Genomic DNA, 21,022 nt, shown 5'->3' with positions numbered 1-21,022 from the left:
ACTTGGTGTTTCACCTCACTATATTTGTATTTTTGCGTTGCTGTGTCCGCGATTTTCACAGCTTCCTCTTCAAGCCATGCTGCTGACATTCTGGCATGTGGTCGCCACCTTTTTATAAAGTCCCGATATCCCCTGTGTGCTGTGCCCAGGCACGTCCCCAACACGGCAACACAGGAAGAAAATAAGAATATACAGGCAGAGGGCAGAGTCTCTGCAGATAAATAGACCACCACACACTTCTAGTGGGTCATAAATGATGATTGAGAGGGATTACTTCTGTATGAGTCTATACAGTGTTTATAGGAAAATCCTGCATGGTGTACCTTTAAGTTATCAGTTGCTTTTAGAGAGTTATTTTTACTGTACATACATAGCATTATTATTGTGACATTTCTTTGCTTCAACTGACTCACACACCTACAGACACACACTGTATGTATGTATGCAGGATCTCTGAAGTCATATTTAGGTCTCACTCTCTCTCCAGTATGCATTGCCATACCTACGACAGCGTCAGGGAAACATCATAAATATTTCCAGTCTGGTGGCAACCATCGGTCAGAAACATGCTGCACCGTATGTTGCCACCAAGGTGAGTTCATTACTGAGTGTCATTATTTCATAAATCTCAGCTGAAGAGAGAGCAGAGTGCTGTAATGTTATTTTCTTTCCACAAGGGGGCAATAATCTCCATGACAAAGGCGATGGCTGTGGATGAGAGTCGCTACAATGTGAGAGTGAACTGGTGAGCCAAATTGCACTGTGACTCAGATTAACGGTTTTCTAGGACTTCTTAAGGAAAGTGTAAATACAGCAATGTAGAAATACGCCATTATAAGCAAAAGCCATACAATAGCAATCTTAAGTTAAAGCACAGAAGTATTATCAGCCAAATGTGTCAAAAGTAATGGTAAAAATGGTAAAATGTCTGTTGTGACGTGTGTATTATATATGGCATTATGAGATTGTTGTAGCTGCTCTAGGTGGAGCTATTTTTAACTACTTTATATACAGTTAGTTTAGTCCATTAGATCCCAAGAGAGTTTATTTGTGACAAAGGGCCCAACTAGACACTTTTTTTTTACACAAGGGGTCACAATCCAAAGAAAGTCAGGAGCAACTAGTTTAATGTCTTCTACAATGACATAACATAACATAACGTAATAAGTATATCTTCTTAAGTGTAAAATCTATAAAAATAAAAAAAATGTGTAAAATACGATTCATTGTGTTTTCATTATCTCAGAATGAGCCATTTATATCTACATATGGAGGTGGCCATACTGTTTCTACAGTGGCCCAGAACAGACAAATTAAACACTGACTCTAGATAGGGCCATTAATGGTTTCGCATTGGAAGTTCTCCTTCACACTTGGCTCATTTTCAGTTGGTTGCAATATGCAATAACAGCCACTAGATGTCACTAAATCCACTACACAATAGACCTGTAAGAGAGCTCTACCCAACAATTCCCTTTGTCTATTTCTGGAGTAACTACTAAGTTTCATAAAGTAACTGACTACAAATCTAACAATACTCTGTCTTGTGTATTATAATATGATGTAGCAACACTGTCTGCTGTTTATCGCAGCCTCTCTCCAGGTAATGTGCTGACACCTCTGTGGGAAGAATTAGCACAACAGACACCAGATGCTGCAGCAGCGATTAAGACGGGAGAACAATTTCAGGTAAGTTCTCACAGTGGAACCAAGGGTTCCTACACGGAGCGATAGAGAGTGAAAAAGAAAGACATAGTTGGTGTGGCTGTAAATCTAATAATACAAGTTTAATCCTGACAAAATTTTAAATCTTAATCTTTTGAAAATAAATTTAGAAAATGCAGCACAATAATATTAGAAAAAACGCCCTACCCCCCACTCTCTAGTCCCTTTCACTTGCAGATTAACCATTGGTTTCTGCTGAGCTGATGCAGCAACTGAACAAGCACCACTAAAATTTTTGTAAAAACACACTTAAGTCTCTGTGTTTCATTATAAATCATTACAAGACAGCCTACAGTTCATGCAACATTGTTTTGTTCATCATCTAAACTGCCATAGTCGCTCTGTTGGGTTGTAAACGTTAGTTCCCCCAGTCCCAGGTCTAACCAGAAAGACTTTCTACAACATGCTGATTTATTGTTATGCAAATTAAGGCTTTCTTTTCATCCCAGTCAGAGAGAAGGTATTTGAAACAAACAGGGTGACACAATGAAGAGGAGACACCAGAGTGTGGTGCTAAAAAGACTCAGCAGTTTCTGTGTTTGTTTCTTGAAATATTGCTCTTCTTTTCTATTTTAAGGAATTTACTACAGTGTCAGTGGAGACCCTTATTTAATACACTTGCTTTTCTCAAGTTTTGTCAGGTATTCAGATAATGATAATGAAGGAAGTTTGTATATTTCTCAGCTATGAGTTGACTGAGGTAAAATCAGTGAGTCTACAGGTTTTTTTTGCATGGAGTCTTATGTAAAAATGCTTTTAGGAACTTGCCAATTCCTGGAGGCAACAGAACATTAAAGGGTCCCCATAGCCATTTTTAAATACTTTTTTATTGTGGCAAATAATCCAGAGTCAATGAGCTGGTTTTTACTGTGCAACAACACAGTGCAGAAGCAACTGTGGAACAGATACAGGAGCATAAAACACACAAATAAACAGAAGGAAGTTACCTGGTGCAACCACAATTATGTGCTGCTGTCAGCAACAATGACAAATGACACGTTGTCTCGTCAAATAGTTGCTTGGTCGTTTTGGGACTGAGGAAGAGTGTGGACTGGCTGCCTTGTATCTCGCCGCTGATGCTACTTTCTGCACCGGGATCGATCTGCTGTTCAGCGGAGGAGCTGAGCTCAACTACGGCATCAAGAGTCAGATCCCATCCTGACTGTCCTGATCTCCATACTGTCCTTGTGGTCCTGTAACAGCTGATTTAACATACTGAATTGTTTAATACAGATTATATATATGATATCGTTCAAGTTTTTGGATACGATAATTTTTAATGACCTTGTGTGTTCAAGTGTGCTGGTAACATTACTAAGATAAATCAGAAAAAGGGATTTTCACTCACATGAAGTTTGCCTTGGTGTTTTGTGCACACAATAAACATATCAAAGTGAAATAAAAATAAAAATTAAACTCTTAATGGATGTAAAAAGTGACATGTCATTCATTTACTTGATCAAATTGCCTTGACGAGATCAGTGAGTTTGAAATGTTGGCATCCTGGCCAACTGTGTAACAAGACCTGCACCACTCCCCACCGTTTGACCAATCAGCATCCACCTCTTTGACCCCGAATAACCTCGTTTTTTAAGCCGGTGTCCGCCAATCAGATGTTACGCGTCTGTCACGCCCCCATTGACTTCCTGGATGAATTATAATTACAAGACTATAATTAAATTGATTTTGTGGCTTTTCCCCTCCTGATATACTTGTGTCTTCTTGTGGAACAGTCCGGGTGATTGTGAAGTATTAACAAAGAGCAAACAGAAAAAAACACAAACGCGTTTAAAAGGTTTTATTTAATAGCTGGGTCAAGTTATTCCATTAAAGATATAATATCACGAAGGGCGTTTTATGTCCGAGAGGTTTCAGGCTTCACCTCAGCCAAACAGCGGGTCGTATTTCAAAGCGGAACTCAAGTTGACTTTGAGTTGAGTTGTTTCCACACGAGCAGATAATCTCGTTTATCGTGGTTACGTAGCGGAGATGGCAGCCCTCCGAACGGTGAGTTCAGTGACCAATGTCTGTGTGCCGGTTATTGTCTGTTTATGTTGACTGTCTGGTAAATGTTTCACCTTAAGTAGCAATATTTCGGCAGATAACAGCCGAGGACAGATAACAGATCCCTAACATAGTCTGTTATGTGTCTGTCCCGCCAGCACCCAGGGTGGCAAAACAATGCGGCGTGGAAAGGTCATTAGACCAAACTCGATGCCAAAATATGGACATTTAACTTGCCTTGTGTATCAGCAAGAATTAAAGCCTCGTCAAACATGACTTATTGCCTCTTTTGAATATTCAGGGTGTGATAATGAATTCGGCATACATCCAGTCAACAAGTTAGACCTCGATATATGAAATAAAAAAGTTACCAAACGTTACATAGCTTTCCACCTCCCATGGTGTGGTGGAGGGTGGTAGGCAAGCCAGCTAGATTATAAGTAAGCCGAATTGAATAATACACCCCTCTGATGCTGCAGTAGTCATTAGTCGGTTTATATGTAGTTTATAAGCGACGCCATAAGCCGGTTTCATTGAATTGCCAAATTTGTAAACAGGGTTTGGCGTGAGACTTAACGACAGCTTTCACGTCTTTGGGTGGCTTACAATGCATATCTACAGAAAAGTGTGAAGTGTATATGTGTATGTTCTTAACTCATGCTTACAACTTGCTTACACAAGCTACTTATTTTGCTGCTGGCTCAAAGTTTGTTTTAAGGCTAAGAACAAGTGCTAACTAGCATTTGCTAATTCTGGTTTACTGTAACTCCAGACTGTGGGTCCATATTACCAAAGACAGATCAAATTTCATGCTTCACGTGCATGTTACCTACGTCACTGCAAAAATATAATCACACAAACTCGAAGACGCAATAAAGACAGGACTTGCATCATCCATTGACCAAAAATGCACACAAGGGCAACTTTTTACAAGAATTGCTAAAGCATCAATTGTGCTTTTCTACAGACCACTGCATGACAAGTAGTCAAACTTGGCACCAAATTGGGAATGTTAAACAACTGTGAAAGACCACCTTTGCAGCGGATAGGATTAATCATGGGATTACCAAATGCAAGGCCTGTTTTACAAGCTTTTAACTGCCAGGACAATGCAGCCATAGAGAAATTAGAGAAAAGTGGATATGATATCACTCACTGCCTAACCTCAGGACTGTCAGGAAGAGAGGAGAATTTACCTACGAACTAGGGAGCCACTACAACAAGTTGCATGAACTTGCTGTACCTGCTTTATTTGTTGGTTGGTATATCTGGTGCCTATCCTAGTAGACAATTCAACAGCAAGTCGTCATTGCTGATGGCTTCTTTAGAATTTGGGCTATTAGAACGACTATTGTTTTCCCACATTCCCACATAGGATCCATGCAAACAGTTTCTTTCTTTACTTTCCTCTTTTTGCAGAGTAGCCTGTACATGTGCCTGATTCTAAATGCAGCTCTTGGCAGCAGCTGTCTCCAAACAGGCATGTGGCACTAGCAGCATATTATGACTTGCAGACAAAATGATTGGTGCTGACTCACACACCCACAAATGCACAATGTCAGACATGGTGTCCCTGTGTTTTCCCAAAGCTAGGTGACTTTCTGTCACCGGGAAAGAAGATAGATCTCTTACAGCATGGCAGCAAGTTTTCTGCTAAAACCTTTACACATGTGATTACTAGTACTGAATACTGACAGCAAAGAGTTTTGTCGTGTTTGATTTGCAGGCACTCCATGGACGACTTGTTCAGGCCCTCCCCTTCTCTTTTGGCTCACTGCGGTTCGCCAGCTCATTTAAGGTAATGAAAAAAAAAAAAATATTTTGTTTCTCACCACCTGAGGCCTGTCTGTGTTGTCTCCATCCAGCGTGCCTGTACATGTCAGAGCACTCGGTATTTATTGATCAGTAAGGAAGAAAGAAAGTGCCACTCTTCAAAAGAGAAATTTGTGTCATCAACTTGCCTGAAGTTAAAGTTTCTTTTCCCTTTCTGCCTTTCCCTCACTGTTTGCCTACTGTATTCATTTAATTCAGTTTAATTGAACTTAATTAATTGCATCTAATTCTCCAAGTCAGCTTATCAACTGATTCTTTATAATGCTCAACTAAATGTCCGTTTAAAGCATGCTCTGTAAATAACATCAATTTAAAAGCAATCACTGTACTTGTTGGCCGCTCTGCTTTTGTCCTGTCTTGCTTCTTTTTCTCTCCACTGTCTCCGGCTCGCTTGTCCGTCTCCACCTCAGGCGACAGATCTCGTCGTCGAACGCAACCCAGCATGCAAGCCGAAGCCCGACCCCTCCACTTTGGTGTTCGGCAAACAGTTCTCCGACCACATGTTGACCATCAACTGGTCGGAGAAAGGCGGCTGGGAGGTTCCACAGATCAAACCTTTCCAGAACCTGTCGCTGCACCCTGCCAGCTCTGCCCTGCACTACTCCATAGAGGTGAGGAGAGGGCTGTGTTAACTGTGATATTTTCACTTGGTGAAGCAAGGAAATGGGAGAATGCCAATAAATGAATGAATCAAATAGGCAAAGACACTTTCTTTGCAGGTTTGCTCCATGGTATCAGCTGTAGATTAAAAGTCTGATACACAGAAACCAGAGATAAAGTGTTATGTGTTTCTGCCTGTCTTCCCGTCAGCTGTTTGAAGGCATGAAGGCGTTCCGTGGAGTCGACAACCACATCCGCCTCTTCAGACCCATGCTGAACATGGAGAGGATGCATCGGAGCGCTGACAGAAGCTGCCTTCCTGTGAGTTTGCAACCAGCCTTGTCCTCAGAAACCCTCAGTGAGGATTCTTGGCAGTGTCAGGTCTTTCATGTTGGCTGGTACTCTGTGTCTGGATTGATGCCAAAATTTGGTGTCTCATGCTTGACTGGTTTTTTTAACTAGCTCTTGACTAAAGAATGGAAAAATCTCAGAGGCAGCATTTAGAGCATCATGTGATACGGAGGCAATGTTCAGACCATTGTGCAGTATTGTGGTGTCTCATAAATCTTTTAACTTGTTAATGTGTTACTCAAACTGGACAATCTGGATCTAATTTTATTACCTCGCTGGTACCTGAAGCAGAACGCTCCCAACAGTGCAAAGTTGTTTCTGGTCTACACGCCTACTAAAACCAACAAAGCCAGACTAAAAGGAATGTGTGGACACCAACAATATCACTGGTGGAAAAGACATCATGCTTTGCTCCTTGCTCTACTGTAGAGCAGTGCAACGTGAACGACCAAAATGCACCGCAACCGCATGGAGGTGCACATAACAGGGCCTTGTAGCACTGCATTCATTTACTTAGCAAAGTTGTACAATCCTGTTTGATGTGTAAAACTAAGCCTTCAAACTGGACTTCTGTAGCCTACAGCAACATGCCCACACCAACACAGCCCCTCTGAGTTTTGCCACAGTTGGTCTGGATGTGCCTCACAATTTTTTTAGATTCTTGGGCCCATTTAAAATGATCTGTAGCACATGGTCCAAAGTGCATAGTGCAAGTGCATTTAGAGTGTGTCCAGCTCTACTTTTGCTAGTTAAACGGCACAGAATCTGGACGCAAAGTCTGGCGCAAGGGGCAAAGGGATTATATTTGTTCCCTTAATTAATCATAGATGTGTTTTGGGCGTAACATGAATTCAGCCAATCAAGGGTGTTATCTCCCATTCCCTTGATGTGCCTGCAAGTGGCTCACTGCTCTTTACATGGCAGATTCAGCACATGGAGAAGTGAATGGTTTTCTGCTGAGAATAATGCAGTAAGAGCAGTAATGTCACTGCAGCAAATATCATGGGACACTTAAGCAGCAAAACTAGAAACTGTAGTTCAGTCAGGAACACTTTTGTCAAACAAAACTTTATTTCCATTTGTATTATATTTGGCAGTATGGCTCTGTTCTGGGCCCCCTGCCTTTCCTCGGGCCTATGCAGAAAGCCTCTTCCACACGCCTACGTTGAAAGAGATAAGGCAGAGAGAGCACACCTGTCTGCACTTCCACGTGCAAATGAGGAAAGCCTGAGACAGAGAGGTGGGTTACAAAGTGTCTTGCAGAGGAAGCAGCAACAGTAGGCAGGCCAGAGCAAGTTGAATAGGGTGCCCTGAATGAGATTCGCCAATTGGTTGCATAGAAAGGAATCGTGTGATCTATCAGGTGACACCCATCTATCAATCAGCTGCTCCATCAGTTGATTGGGCTGTTTGAGATCAACCGATGTAGCTTGGATGTGAGCTGAGCTTGACATCATGTCCTGCCTGGACTAACACTATGCTCAGTTTATGAACTTGACAGAGGAAACAGCTTAACATTGAGCTTCAGAAATAATCAGTGAAGTTAAGTTGCTCCTTGTGCGTAAATGCGCAGTGTCTCATGTAATGGGGAGTCAGACAGCAGCTTGGCAGCTCTGCTTTTTGCTTTGTTGACATTTTAGAGAATCCAGTTTATAATTTTCTCATTAATGATGTTTTATTTCACCCGTCCACAACGCATTTTTGTGTCCCTGTGTGTGTATAACAAGCAGAGTGAACACGTGTTGTGAACCTGCCTATGTAGGCGCATCTTACTATCTGAGTCATACACCTTTAAAATAGCAGGAAAATCTTCCACCATTCAGACACTCACCAGGTTTTTGTTGCTTGATGGTGCAGTCGCTCTGCTGCCCCATAGCAATGCGCTAACAATGCACACGACCACACCTTATTTTAAGACCCACATGCCCATGGGCACAAAGATAGACGCAAGTACATCTACTTAAGCTGGCCATGAAAATGACAACTGCATAGGTGTGAAACTAGCAATGACAGTTGCGCTGTGCTGTGTGCCAATTTGCGCCACGTATAGGAATAAGGCTGTTTAAGTTTGCAGGGTGGGGCAGGTTACATTACAGACTGACGCTCTGAAACTATTAACCCTCTGCATTGTTAGGTAACACCTTGGCAGCATGCCCAGTTTTAGCTAGCCACCCAGAACAACACCACCCTGATGCTAGAGTTAATACTTCACCAGGTGTTCAGGACACCGTGTCACAGGATGTGTCTGTACTACATGGTCTTGTGTGTTATACAGAGGAAAAATATTTTACGGTTAATGAATGAACATGTGTTGTAAATGATTGATTCTCATGTAAACACAAGTAGATGCATGTAATGACAAATGTAGTTTTATAGATGTTACCAAATGAGCTTGCTTTATTTTTGTTTTAAAGCCATTAAAATGTTAGTCTGTGACATGCTGCAGTTTCTTACCTTGAGATCCACACACAGCGAGGTGCAAACCGGCGTGATCTTTACTGTTAAGCCTGTCAAAGTTAAAACGCGTTGCACAACTTTTCTCCGACACATGGCGCTCTTTTCACCAAGCGACTTTCCTGCCTTCATCGAGGTGGTGGAGCCTGATGCTGTGCTTTCCATGCTAGAACATACTGTTGCACAAGTGAAGAGAGATAATGAAGTCAAGAAAGTGTCTCACCATTGTCAGGCATATAGCAACATGTATCTTAAATTTGCAAACATTAGTCATACCAGACCAGGTAATGCTTTAAGAGAGTGCTGACATGAAAATGGGTACAGTGTTGAAATACTTTTTATTTGTAATCTGGCAAATAATCCTCTTGTTGGAATGAATTTGATTACTCTACAATTGTATTAATCATTTCAGATCAGTCTTTGGTGTGTGTGGATATTTATTTGGTGAAAAAGAGCAATTATTTGACTGTTAACACGTTGTCTTTTTTTTCTCTGTAGCTGTTTGATAAAGGTGAACTGCTGGAGTGCATCAAGAAGCTGGTGGAGATCGATCAGGACTGGGTTCCCTTCTCCCAGGATGCCAGCCTGTACATCAGACCCACCTTCATAGGAACTGAGGTGAGCTACTGTAGTGTAACACAAGGGTTTTTGGTCACCTGTGCAGGTTCCCATCTCATCTAAAGTAATTAAATGAGCTCGTGTTAAATGTGGTTGGAAGACAATCCTGCATGCTTTCATTACTGTCGCACCGACTGACTTCCTGTTCCTAATTACCTGTCTTCTCCTCTTCCTCACCATGCCTCCAGCCGTCTCTTGGCGTGTCTCGGGCAGGACAAGCTATGATCTTTGTCATCATCGGCCCAGTGGGACCTTACTTCGCCACAGGGTCCTTTAACCCTGTTTCTCTGCTGGCAGATCCTTCATTTGTTAGGGCCTGGCAAGGAGGTGTCGGCGCCTATAAAATGGGAGGGTGAGTTTGTTATCTTGGTATATTTAAACCATCCCTAAATTGCTATATGATGGCATCTATTTCTACTCTGTTTGTGGACAAGTTTCATGCACAAAAATAAGTATAGTCAGTTCAGTTCAGACAAATTTACTGGTCCCAAAAGGACAATGTATTTGCAGCTTCACACAGTTTACCATAAAGAATAATTTCCCACTGCAGAGCTTTAAATCCTGCTGTCAGAAAGTAGCAAACATGGCAATTAAGCTGCATCTCCAGCTGGTGACGGTCACTAAAAATGGAGAGGAAAAAGGAAATAAAGTACATAATAATAAAAAAAAAAAAAAATCCAAGTACGCATTCACACTGACGCTATCTGGTCTGCTTTAAATGAACCCTGGTCCACTTCCACGGATAGTTCGGTTTGTTTGGAGTGGTGTGAAAGCTCAATCGAACTCTGGTGCGGACCAAACGAGTGAGCCCTGGTCCACTTGAACGATTTACTTGCAAGTGAACCCTGGTGCAGTTCGCTTACAATGGGAAATGCAAACGGACTATCCAGTGAACCAAAGAGAGGAAATGAACCAAAGAGGGGAAGTGACATAGAGCGCAGTGCATATTAGGTAGATGGTAAGATTTTGGGTCATGCTTTTTTTCTTCCTGGTCAGTGGTTGTTTCGGGCAATACCGGCCCCAAATGAGCAGTTGTTATAACTGCGTGACGTTGTCCAGGTGGTTTGGTCCGCTTTAAAATGTGCAGTGTGAAAGTGAACCGAACCAAATGAAGGTGTGAAATTTTTCGGCATTCCCCGCCCAATTGAACTACAAAAATGAATAAATAATTATAATACATAAAAATATCTAGAGAAAAGATAATTGAGTGCAAACCTAACATCGGTGATCAGAAAGGGGAGAACTGAAAAAGAAGTAAAGAATGAATAATTTTATTTGAGCAAAACAAAAACAAAAAAACATCAGTACACATGCTCGAAAAGTAGTCGGAAGAAGTGTCCACATAGGTAATCCTACCCCCTTCTTCTCACTTCTCACTATTTATGTCACATTGTCAACAACTATTCCAAACTAATTTACACCCATTAATACAGAAAAATAAACAACAGTCTTAGATATTAAATATACAAATCCCATCTCAACCAAGCCCAGATACATCAAGACCAAAAGATGATAAGCAGAAAGTGCTTTCCAGATCGAAAAGCACAGAGCCTCTACATGAACAGATGGAGATGCAAGTGCAAAATAAAAATACTGTTTCATATATAAAAGGATAAAATGTGCATGAGAGAAATGAGCTCATAAGCAGGTAAAATGTAAGTAAAGGAAATAACCGCGTCTATATAGACAAATGAGATGAAAGCAAAAGACACTGTTTCATATAAAGCAGATAGACTGCCAACAAAGTAACAGGCACTTGAATTTAAAAGGGATAAAAATGCAGAATATTTGGAAGTGCATATAAAATAGTGACATGATGATACCAAAACAAGCACAGTTCAGATAAGGATTACTCTCTCTTTATCCAAGAAGATGTTTATACAGCTGCTAATGATGTTTCATCAAAGCAGAGCTGTACTGTGACCAAAAAAAAAAAAAAAGAAGAAGAAGAACAGCGTGTGAAAAAAACATCTTGCTAAACCACTGTGATCCCCAGATTTACACACTGTAGCTTGTACAGTGATGTTACACTGTTGGCTGCAACCGAGGATGTTCCACCTGACACCAACCCACATAAAGTTTTACACTTTCCTTTTAAAATGCAGATTCATTGATAAAGAAGTTATTATCTAAGTCATCACTTGTTTTCCTCCTGTGGTGACATGCAGATTATCTGTGCCTGGCTCGTACAACAGGTCTCGTGACTTCTGTTCCGACCTTGTGAAAATTGCATAATAGGAGAAAACTGGTGAAAGTCGCAAGTTCTCTTAAATCACTTCTATTTAGAGTGAGTCTGTTGGTATGAATGATTCTTGCAGGAGATCCAATGTCATGAAATTCTCAGAGGGGTCATTTATTTATAACTTTGAATTTAAGGAAAGCTGGTAGACTGTGATTTCAGTGTACTTTGAAATTTGAGAAGAGCTGAAAACAGGCAAAACTGATATTTAAATTTTTGTTTTTACATAAGTAAGTCATCATAATGACGACATCTGCACAGATCTAAAGTACCACAGCTGCTTTATAACACTGCCATGACTGGGTGAAGTCTCTGAATTGCTTTGCATCTCGGCTGTGTTTTTATTCAGCAGTAGCTCTGGACAGAGTACAACTATTTGGATTTTCCGCTTTGCTCATGAAGCGTAGAGTAGCCTGCTACAGAGCTGGCTGATGTTAGGACCAAACTGTGCCAGGCAAAGAGAGAGACGGTGGAAAAATAGACCTTCTTCAAACAGATGTTTGGTCTCATCAGAGCAGGAAAAGTACAGGTTATTAATCTCACCAGTTACAGCTGCGTATAACAAGTCAAATGTCATCTAGAGGTTGATATGACCAGTTTGGCTTGTCAAACAGAGGTGGATTAATGGAACAGAGCCGACATTATTTACATACCTCTGCTTCTCTTGCTAAAAAATCTGCTGTGACAAAGGTAGCTTGAGCTGTGTTTTACCAAAAATAAATGAAACAAATGAGGTTAAACAAGTGCAAAATAACAATAAAAAACCTTGTGAACTTAACAGAGGGCAACACTGCAACTATTTAACAGCAGGAGACTCTTTCTGTCTGAGTGTGTTATTCAAATGCATGTCCCTCCAGTTTACACTCTGCAGATACCATCAGTGCTCCTGTAATCTCCATACAGCCTCTAATCACAGGCCTGCTCAGCTCCACTGTGATTACATAACACCACCGAACAGCCACTCGACTCGCTAAACCAACAAAATCTGCTCTCACTTCAACTATCGAGACGGATTTAGCTGCAGCAGTCACAGGACTGCTGTGCAGACAGAGATATATAAGGGTCGTCGCTCTGTATGTAATGTTATCATGTTTATTGCATGTGTGTGTGTGAATGGTTCACACAAAACTGTATGAAGTGACCTGTTTTTTGTTTTTTCCAACATTGCTTTTTTCCCCCATTAAAGCAACTCTTACCTTTCTTGCATTTCACACAGCACTTAGAAAAAATTTGAACATCCACACACAGCAAGAAGGTTGCCGGTTCGATCCCGGACGTGGGAGCCCTTCTGTGTGGAGTTTGCATGTTCTCCCCGTGTCAGCGTGGGTTCTCTCCGGGCACTCCGGCTTCCTCCCACAGTCCAAAGACATGCAGATTGGGGACTAGGTTAATTGATAACTCTAAATTGTCCGTAGGTGTGAATGTGAGTGTGAATGGTTGTTTGTCTCTGTGTCAGCCCTGCGATAGTCTGGCGACCTGTCCAGGGTGTACCCTGCCTCTCGCCCGATGTCAGCTGGGATAGGCTCCAGCCCCCCCGCAACCCTCAAGAGGATGAAGCGGTTAGAAGATGAATGAATGAATGAATGAATGAATGAATGAACATCCACAACTCCCGCCTCCCTCCAAAGTCCCATCCTCCTCCTCTTGCAACTCCACCTCCCTCCATTACGTCCTCATTATAGACGTAGCCGTTGGCAAGGTAACTTTAGATACACGGAAGAGGAGAGCGAGTGTAATGTTACAACCAAGACAGTCAAACGCAACCCCCCGGAGTTTTAAAACTCAACTGGAGTCAGTGATGACTGATGAGTTTTAGAATAAGGTTACATTGCTAACGTTAGATAGTAGCGTTAACGTTACTAGTAAGTGAAAACGGACAAGGAAGATAACGTTTATGTTTCAGAGGCTACGCTACAGTAGGCTAACGTTAGCCATTAGCAACTGGATGCTGTGTTGTCATAATGTTATGAACTGAACTGAACCAGCACAAAAACGAAATGACATTTTGCATACCCCAAGCAAACAGAAACAAAACATATTTGTGCAACATATAAGAAAGAACATATAGTGCGATGGTAAGATGAAAAGGGTCGACATTTCACAGTCACTGTCCAGTGAGCGGACATTCGCCAGAAGGACACTGGGAACAGCTGGTTTGATGGGATTAGCTCTTAGCCTAGCTAACCCCTCCGCGCTTCCCCCGCTCCCGCGTCCTGTCACAGCGCTGCTGGCGTCTCCCCGTCGGGACAGCTCCAGGCGAAACCACGGTCATCTCAGGGCTAGCTCGACGTAGCAGGCCAAGCTTGCTACACATCCTGAGCTCTCTTGGTTGTAGCGTTAGATCACTGCAGCAGTTTCTAATGTCTGTTAGAAACTTGCGACTGTATTGCACTGATGAATTTACTTCTTGTTGCATCGTTTCTTTCTTTTGCCAACTGATTTCCCTGTTGGAGCGGCTGGAGGTGGAAGTGGTGGTCCGCATTTGTTTGCTTTTGTTACGGAGAAAAGTTTATATCCACAAGGGTTCCTGTCACTAGTTTATATCCACAAGCATCCCTGTTACTAACCTGTTTGTTGTCTCAGACTCAGGGGTGGAGGGTGTGGAGGGTGTGGGGGGTGGTTACGCGAGCGGTTACGTCAGTAACGTCAGTAAAACTCCGACCAATCATTGCATTCGGTCCAAATGCAATGATTGGTCGGAGTTTTCTTAGAACCATATGAGAATGTTATAATGATGAGTTTTCATCTCTGGTGGAATTCACTTACATTTTAGTGTGCCACCAGCGTATTAATAGCATTTTAACCTAAACAAAGAAAAGTGTAAAATTTCTAGAAAGGTAAGGGTTGCTTTATGATTATTTCCATAATCTGTGTGCTTCATACTGCGCCACACTGTTGTTGCACGAGCAGAATGTGGCTTGGCATTGTCTGGCTGGAATAAGCAGGGATGTCCCTGAAGAGGTTTTTGTCTGGATGGCAGCATATGTTGCTCCAAAACCTGTATATACCTTCAGCATTCACGGTGCCTTCACTGATGTGAGAGTTACCCATGATGCCATGGGCACTAACACAGTCCCAGACCATCACAGATGCTGAACTTGGACTTTGCACTCGTAACAGTCCGCATGGTCCTTTCCCTCTATATCCTGCAGGACACAATGTCCATGATTTCCAGAAACAGTTTGAAATGTGGACTCGTCAGACCACAGCACACTTTTCCACTTTGTGTCAGTCCATCTCAGATGAGCTCAGGCCCACAGAAGTTGGCGGCGTCTCTGGATGTTGTTGATATATGGCTTTCACTCTGCATGGTGGAGTCTTAACTTGCATTTGTAGATGCAGCGATAAACTATGTTTACTGACGATGGTTTCCTGTCCTGTCCTGTCAAGTGTTCCAGAGCCCATGTACTAATATACTTCATACAATCATATTAGTTTTTATAGCAGTGTTGCCCAAGGGGTCAAAGGCAATGGCTATTTAATGTTGGTTTTCAGCTGTACCCCTTGTGTGCAGAGATCCCTCCAGATTCTCTGAAGCTTTTGATGAAATTATGGATTGTAGATGGTGAAATCACTAAATGTCAATTGTGCATTGAAAAATGTTCCTAAACTGTTGGACTATTTGCCCACACAGTTTTTCACTAAGTGACCATCCTTGCTCATGAACAGCTGAGCCTTTTAAGGATGTCCCTTTCATACCCAGTAATGATACTTGGTTCTGTTAACAATCAACCTGTTCACCTGTGGGCGTTTTTTGTGTATTCCACAACTTCCCCAGTCTTGTTGCAGGCATCAAATTCAGAATAGGTGTATATTTACAAAAAACAATTGAGTTTATCAACATCAACTATTCAATTGAATACATGTCAAAAAGGATTTGCACATTATTGCATTCTGTTGTTATTTACGTTGTACACAGCATCCCAACTTTATTGGAATTGGGGTTGTATGACACTTTAGAATGAAATGGCAAACTATATATATATATATTATTTACATTTTTTTAATGACAACACGTTAGCTAGAGCATCTTAACAAGGCAACAACTGTGACGCAGCTGTTGAAATTGGAGGCTCCTTTTTTATTTGTTTCAGGAAGTTTTTTTACCTCTTGAGATAAGAGTAACCAACTGAAATGCCCTCTGTTGTTCCAGGATTCTTTCTTCTCATCACAAACACCTGTCTGTGGGTGCTGGTTTGGTGTCAGGAGGCAGAAAAAAAAACCTGTTTCCTTTTTAGTATGCTTGAAACACTAAATTGTCAACCAAAGTGCTGCTAGGTGTATCACAGGCTTAGTGATTCAGTAAGTACATACTGGAAAATATAGGAAAAATAGAAAATAGTATTTAGGAAAACTTCAGATAATCAAAGCAAACACTGACATGGCTCCTGTAAGCTGACATCTACAGTATTTATCCTCTGTCCCTCTCTCCCAGCTGCTCTCTTGACACAGTCTATGCCTGTCTTTGGTTAATTTTAGCTCTCTTTCTTTACAGCAACTACGGTCCTACGATAGCAGTGCAGAACGAGGCGGTGAAGCGTGGCTGTCAGCAGGTCCTGTGGCTGTATGGAGAGCAGGAGGAGATCACCGAGGTCGGCACCATGAACCTCTTCATCTACTGGACCAATGAGAAAGGAGGTCAGACCTTTTCTGTCTTGTTTCATGAGACACAGAAATACAGGTTGTTGCTGGGGTTTTCCATTTACTGCTGTTGTTTTGTTGTAATTTTAACAAAGATAAAACTCTCTGTGTGTGTGTGTGTGCGCACGCAGAGAAAGAGTTGTGTACCCCTCCTCTGGATGGCATCATCCTCCCAGGAGTCACCAGGCAGTCTCTGCTGGACCTGGCCAGAGGCTGGGTAAGACCACCAGAGAGGAGACCAAACACAAACCATCACTTACACCTTAACACAGATGTTTTATTAGCACACAGTATCATTAATTACATGGGCAAGTTCATATTCAACAAATTGTCCGCAAAATTTATCTCACTGTGCTCCTTTAAGTTTCCAAAAATGTAACTAAAGTGTGAGTCAGATTTGCAAAGAGGCATTTCCAAAAAGTTCCTCTCAAAATACCTCTCAAAATTATTAAAATAAAGCTAAGGGGAAAAACACTTTTTGGTTGAACTGCTAACTACTTGTGATGACGGTCACAGACAGATATTTCTTTATTTTAAGGAGTCACAAGCCTAAACGGTCTGAAATGTCTGCAATAGATCATTAAACTTGATGTTCATTACTTCCTGTGTGTCTTTCAGGGTGAGTTCAAGGTAACGGAGCGCACAATGGGTATGAAGGAGCTGCTGGGGGCTCTGGATGCTGGGAGGATCCAGGAGGTGTTTGGAGCGGGGACAGCCTGCGTCGTGTGTCCTGTCGGCAGCCTCCTCTACAGAGGAAAGGTACGAGTTCAACTTCTGTTGTGTCCTAGTCGTGTCCTCTTGCCAGATTTGATGATGCTATTCTGTATCGTCTTTTACTAAAATCCCACTCTATGCTTATTATTTTCTCATGTGGCTGTTGGACTCATTGAGTGTGTTTACTCCCATCCTCATTTGAAATGATGTGTAATAAATGAGCTTACTGAAGAGGCAGACTGTAATCCGCTAATTTAAATGCATGTAAGCACACTGATTGTAAATCTGTTTGGGTAATTGTAACAACAAAACTGTAAAGTCAGTGTTGACTGCTCTCTCTCTTTCAGACGTACCAGATCCCGACTATGGAGAACGGTCCGGACCTGGCAAAGAGGTTCTACAAAGAGCTTACTGATATTCAGGTAAGTGCACTTCATACACGATGTCATGGCTTCTTTAAGCTGCTGCAGGAAAATATGAATGTTGGCGCCTCCAAGTGGCAGCAACAGGGAACTGTAGGAGAGATATCCAAAAATATATGCATTCAGTTTTAACCTGGCTGGAGATTAAGACATTTTTATATTAGAAAAAAAGAAACAAAAAAGACATGTGACAGGAGAAAAACCAACTTTCTCACTGCTGTATAGGACATATAATGATGTTCAGTTTAACATTCAGTAACTAAATCAAGGCTGCACAAATGACTGTTTTCAAAAAATGCAGATAATTGTTTTGAATTTTTGTTTACAATATGAAATATGAAGAAAAAAAAAATAGTGAAAAAAGCCTTATCATACTTTAAGATATTTTGTTGCATTTTACCAAAAGTCCAAAACCTCATATTATTATTCAGTTTACAACTTATATAAAACAGAGTAAAGCAGCAACTCCTCACACTGGAGAAAGTGCAACTAGAAGGTATCATTAGGATTTTATTAATACTGATATTCATACTGCATATCCAAACTTATTCTTATTGACACTCCTGTTGATTCTACTCTCCATAGTTTGTTGTAAAAAATAAAGATATGATATGATTCGATTCAACAGTTATTATAGCAGAGTTAAGCTGTGGTCATCTCCCTATAGTTGTAAATATTAACAACCATAAGCAATACAAAATTAGTTATCTCTGGTTGTCAGGACAGCTCACGCTGGTTCATAAATAGTCACTCCAAGCGCACCGTGGCACAAAGTGAACCATTTGTACATTCGGAGCGCTGTTGGAATGTACCATTCGGTTATTCAGAGCACCACAATCAGAGTGGCAGAGCATAATCTGGGCACAGATGAAGCAGCTGAGTGCGACTGATTTTACTAAACCATTTGATAATTCATATCTAACTTTAGTGTGGCGCTTCAGATTGGATTTACGAATGCATCAGATCATTTAGGAACATAAATTAGAAGTGCTTCAAAATGATGCTAACTGTGTCCTCAGTTAAAACAACAGACTTTTTAAAATAATGATAATGTGTGTGACCTTGACTTGATGAGGTTGAGACACTCGCATATTTAGTTTGGAAAATCCCATCAGCATTGCTGCCTGGAGGCTGCACTGAGGACATGGGTGTAGCAGCCATTTTGCTAAAGCAGTCAAACACGCTCATCTGCTTTAGACTTAAATGCTGTATTTGTGTGTCATGAGTTGGCTGGTGTTACCTTCTTTACACGCAATACCTTTTCATATACTGCATTTAACTGCATTTTCATTAAAGTTAGTGAAGTGAGCCGTCATTTAAAACATCTGTCCTTGTCAGCCATGACCGTAGAGCACAAAATGTAAAACCGCAGTGACGCTACATCAAACGTAATTGCCTGACGCCAGCAGCTTCGTCATTGTCATCATCACTGCTATGTTAGAATGGATTAATGTTACTGACAGTGGCACTGTTTGGATCTTTTTTTTATTTTGGTATTGACCAGTCAGGAACTAGTACCAATTCACTACTAGTTCTTGATACAGATTCCTAAAAATGAGTTGTTGTTTTTTTCACTATTTTTGTTTCATAAATGACTGAAACGATATTGACCATCAAAATAGTTGCAGATTTATTTCCTGTTAAAAAACAAATAGCATCAGTTTTCGACTTATCAAACAACAGAACGCCAGTTGTTGCAGCTTTAGCTCCTGATTGAACTTTTATAGCAGGTCTATCTTTACTTTAAAACTTCTCATAGTGCAGCTTTAAATTTTACATTTCAAAGCAACAAATAAAACATTTTGGACTTATTCATTTTTTTTTTCTTTCCTCTCTTCTCTCCTCTCTTCACCCAGTATGGACGCAAAGCAAGCGAATGGGCACCACTGGTCGTTTAAACGGCCTTATTGCACATGCCAGTTGTATCAACAGTTAGTCCTGTGATTCCAGTTTGGACAAGCAGCCCCCCCCCAAACTCTCAACCCACTAATGCACTCCTGCTTACTTACCAACGGAGGAGACGGACGCCTCTCTGTCAGCCTTCTCAGGCAACTTTAACAGGTTTCTCTCTGCGTGGACTCTCATAGGAATATGGTTTGTGGTGCGAATGTCTCGCTTTGGAAAGCAATATTAACAACGATATGCAACATTTTGACTTGACATGACCCTTAACGATGAGGTATGCAAAGCAGGAAAAACATAAAAAAAAACTACAAGCAGCCAGATGATGAAATGTGGCTGCTGGTGATGTATTAGCACGAGCACATTCAAATCTAATTGGGTCGACTTGCAAAAAGGATACACTCCATTCAAGTGCTTGTCCTCGTATTCACTTGGATTACTTCCTTGAGAGGACACTGCTTATAGTTAATAGCACAAATATTAATTTTTACTAACACTGCATTTTGGCATTAACCAAAAAGGCACAAACTGACATGTTTCAATCATAGGAGGTGAAATATTTGCAATATTAATGCAGCTATATATAGTTGATGTTTAGGAAAGTTACTGGCAGCACAATGTGGACGTGTTGTTTGTCATCAACAGATGTAAAAAAAAAAAAAAATAAAAAAATGTATTTCACAACAGGAAAAAAGTTCTATCAACAATAACCTGTACTACTTGCAACAACTTGTGGTGTTTTATCCAAAAACCTTTTAACTGTTACATGTGATCAATACCTGTGAATGCAACATAGGATAGAGTTTTGTTTCCGTTGTGTACATAATGATCTAAGAGAGTATTGCTGTTAGTTTTTATGGGGCCACGTCACTTTGACACCACAGTTTGCACTGACCTTGTTCAATGTCAGGTTTGTATCTTGAGTGTGACTCAGCTTTGTAAGGGAGGGAACAGGAGCGGGTTTTATGTGTCATTGGTTTTGCTTGTGAAGACTGCACTAAAAAACGAAAGCTTGAGATTAAGAAGGTCAAATGATAGGACGATCCGCTGTAGAAGAGAAGGACTGTTACATGCTGGCAGTGACTCGTTTGTGTGTAATCACTATGGCAACAAATAGTGTTGTTCTCTTAGGGGTTTTTAAATTCATATTTTCCCTCGTCTTGATGTGAAATTAGGCCGACCGTCTTCCAAAGTACTGTGCTGTAGTCTGGGCCTTGTGTCCTTCCCTCTCTGGTTTTCCTCACTTTTGAATGTATTGTTATTTTTTACACACATACTATATCCACCTGTTCCTCTCTTCCGTCTAAGTGCCTGACCTCAGTCTGTTAGCTTGTTGTTCTGTGGATCTTCAGCTGCTGTTGTTGTTTGTTTTCCAGTGTCTGCACTAGGGGATGTAGCTGGATTCTTTGTCAGCTTTTAGTTATTTTTAGTTTTTTCTTTTTTTTTTTTTTTTTTAATTGTGCTGTTACGTTTACTCAGCTGTAATGTTTTTACAATAAACCTGATCTGAGTCCAGTCT

General features: G+C 41.1%; 3 protein-coding genes across 4 annotated transcripts in view; 2 read left to right on the top strand and 1 right to left on the bottom strand.

Annotated features, from left to right (window-relative positions):
* Positions 1 to 3,148, top strand: part of hsd17b14 (hydroxysteroid (17-beta) dehydrogenase 14) — a 57,854-nt gene extending 54,706 nt beyond the window's left edge. Inside the window, exons 15-18 of the mRNA XM_049562292.1 lie at positions 488 to 592; positions 678 to 745; positions 1,593 to 1,689; positions 2,741 to 3,148. Coding sequence (XP_049418249.1) covers positions 488 to 592; positions 678 to 745; positions 1,593 to 1,689; positions 2,741 to 2,887 — 417 coding nt within the window. The 3' untranslated portion in view covers positions 2,888 to 3,148. The remainder of the gene's footprint in view (positions 1 to 487; positions 593 to 677; positions 746 to 1,592; positions 1,690 to 2,740) is intronic.
* The window catches only part of kcna7 (potassium voltage-gated channel, shaker-related subfamily, member 7), a 25,132-nt gene extending 19,101 nt beyond the window's left edge, over positions 1 to 6,031 (bottom strand). Inside the window, exon 1 of the mRNA XM_049562295.1 lies at positions 5,892 to 6,031. The gene's annotated coding sequence lies outside the window, so the exon portion shown is untranslated. The remainder of the gene's footprint in view (positions 1 to 5,891) is intronic.
* Positions 3,299 to 21,022, top strand: bcat2 (branched chain amino-acid transaminase 2, mitochondrial). 2 transcript variants are annotated; one of them, XM_049562296.1, is made up of 11 exons: positions 3,299 to 3,732; positions 5,456 to 5,527; positions 5,973 to 6,173; positions 6,373 to 6,483; positions 9,466 to 9,585; positions 9,774 to 9,937; positions 16,320 to 16,462; positions 16,597 to 16,682; positions 17,084 to 17,224; positions 17,527 to 17,601; positions 19,458 to 21,022. In XM_049562296.1, exons 1-11 carry the CDS (start codon positions 3,715 to 3,717, stop codon positions 19,497 to 19,499), a joined length of 1,173 nt encoding a protein of 390 aa, XP_049418253.1. In that variant the 5' UTR covers positions 3,299 to 3,714; the 3' UTR covers positions 19,500 to 21,022. The 2 variants fall into 2 exon arrangements, with proteins under 2 accessions (XP_049418253.1, XP_049418254.1); XM_049562297.1 differs by having other exon boundaries at positions 5,761 to 6,173.

Source organism: Epinephelus fuscoguttatus, linkage group LG19 (assembly GCF_011397635.1).
Source record: "Epinephelus fuscoguttatus linkage group LG19, E.fuscoguttatus.final_Chr_v1".
NCBI lineage: Eukaryota > Metazoa > Chordata > Actinopteri > Perciformes > Serranidae > Epinephelus > Epinephelus fuscoguttatus.
Note: the sequence above shows the minus strand (reverse complement) of the source record. Positions and strands in the feature narration are given on the sequence as shown.

Excerpts from the sequence above, each read along its gene's own strand:
- bcat2 (XM_049562296.1), top strand. Across the intron at positions 5,528-5,972 it reads GGTTCGCCAGCTCATTTAAG|GCGACAGATCTCGTCGTCGA; the intron begins GTAATGAAAAAA and ends TCTCCACCTCAG. Across the intron at positions 9,586-9,773 it reads CCACCTTCATAGGAACTGAG|CCGTCTCTTGGCGTGTCTCG; the intron begins GTGAGCTACTGT and ends CCATGCCTCCAG.